The 2058-nt window shown below is 38.1% G+C and overlaps 1 protein-coding gene across 1 annotated transcript in view; it reads left to right on the top strand.

The window, feature by feature from the left end:
- The window catches only part of LOC112514200 (two pore potassium channel a-like), a 9089-nt gene extending 7031 nt beyond the window's left edge, over positions 1-2058 (top strand). Inside the window, exon 3 of the mRNA XM_025120530.1 lies at positions 1949-2058. Within this exon, the coding sequence (XP_024976298.1) occupies positions 1949-2058 (110 nt within the window). The remainder of the gene's footprint in view (positions 1-1948) is intronic.

Below are 2058 nucleotides of genomic sequence, written 5' to 3' on the forward strand. Positions count from 1 at the left end.
TCCGGTCCTTTGTGAAACTTCCACTGCACTTTAACCAGACTTATTTCTTTGTTTCTAAGTACTCTGATCTTTCTGTCAACAACAACTTTCAGTGTTTCCACAAAATTCAATTTACTGTCTAATTGAATCTCTAGCAATGGTATGGCTAAATTCGGATCAGCCAAACATTTCCGCAGATTCTACACATGAAAAGTGTTGTGAATCCGATTCAGCTCTTTTGGCAGCTCCAACTGATATGCTACTGGCCCAACTCGTTTACATATTCTGAACGGCCCCACATACCTTGGACTGAGCTTTCCTTTCTTCCCGAATCTGATAACACCCCTCTATGGTGAAACTCTTAACATTACAAAATCGCCTACATCAAATTCAATGGATTTTCGACGATTATCTGCATAACTTTTCTGGCGATCCTGTGCTGTTTTAATTCTTTCGCGGGTCTGTTCAATATTTTCAGAAGTTTCTTGAACAATTTCAGGACCCGTTAGCTGTTTTTCACCCACTTCATTCCAGCACAATGGCGTTCGACATTTCCGTCCATACAATACTTCATATGGTGCCGCTTGGATACTGGAATGATAACTGTTGTTATATGCAAACTTTATTAATGGTAAGTGATCTTCCCATGATCCTCCGAAGTCAATAATACAACTTCTCAACATATCTTCAAGAGTTTGAATAGTCCTTTCACTCTGTCCATCAGTCTATGGATGATAAGCTGTATTTAGTCGAATTTCAGACCCCAGAGCTTTCTGTAATCCTTCCCAGAACTTTGAAGTAAACCGACTGTCTCTCTCAGAGATAATAGACAAGGGAACACCGTGTCTGGTAACAATTTCTTTAATATAAATCTGCGCTAGCTTTTCTAAAGAGTATTTCTCTCTTATTGGTAGAAAATGTGCAGATTTAGATAAACGATCCACAATTACCCAAATCGCGTCATATCCTTTTGGTGTTCGCGGTAATTTCATAACAAAATCCATGGTAATGTGATCCCATTTCCATACAGGTATTTCTAAAGATTGAAGGCTTCCATAAGGTTTCTGGTGTTCAATCTTGACCTGTAAACATGTTAGACACTGTTCCACATACCGTGCTATATCTCTTTTCAATCCTGGCCACCAGTAAAAAGGTTTTAAATTTCGATACATCTTATTGGTACCTGGATGGATAGAGTATCGGGATTTATGACTTTCGTCTAATATTTTGCTTCGGATATCTCCAAAATGTGGCACCCAAATTCGTCCTTGAAAGCACATCAGTCCTTCATCATTATGTTCCAAGGTTGAGATCATCTTTCCCAACTTTTCTGTCTTTATAAATTCTTCTTTTACAGCTTCTTGTTGACATTTTTGAATTTCTTTATGAATATCAGGGATCAAATTCATTCTCATTGCTACAGTCTTGATTGTTCCACTCTTTTCCTTTCTGTTCAAAGCATCAGCCACCAAATTAGCCTTTCCTGGATGGTAGAGAATTTCACAATCATAATCATTGACTAATTCGATCCATCGACGTTGTCGCAAATTTAAATCTTTCTGGTTGAACAAATGTTGTAAAATTTTATGGTCAGTGTAAACCTGGCATTTTGTTCCCAGAAGATAGTGTCTCCAGATCTTCAATGCAAAAACCACTGCAGCTAACTCCATGTCATGAGTTGGATACTGCTTTTCATGTTCTTTCAGTTGTCTTGATGCATAAGAGATTACTTTTCCTCTTTGCATTAAAACACTTCCCAACCCCAACTTTGAAGCATCACTGTACACTATAAAATCTTCAGATCCATCTGGCAGAGTTAATACTGGTGCACTACAAAGATGATCTTTTAAAAGTTGAAAGGCTTCTTGCTATTCTCTTTCCCACTGGAATTTAACATTCTTCCGAGTCAGTTTAGTCAATGGCACAACTATCTTAGAAAAATTCTGAATGAACTTTCGGTAATAATCAGCCAATCCCAAAAAGCTACGGATTTCAGACGAAGTCGTAGGAGCTTCCCATTTTGCAACTGCTTCTATTTTCATGGGATCAACTCGCACTCCTGATTCTGAAATGACGTGA

The sequence above is a fragment of the Cynara cardunculus genome (genome assembly GCF_001531365.2).
Source record: "Cynara cardunculus var. scolymus isolate 2C chromosome LG 6, CcrdV1, whole genome shotgun sequence".
Classification (NCBI taxonomy): domain Eukaryota; kingdom Viridiplantae; phylum Streptophyta; class Magnoliopsida; order Asterales; family Asteraceae; genus Cynara; species Cynara cardunculus.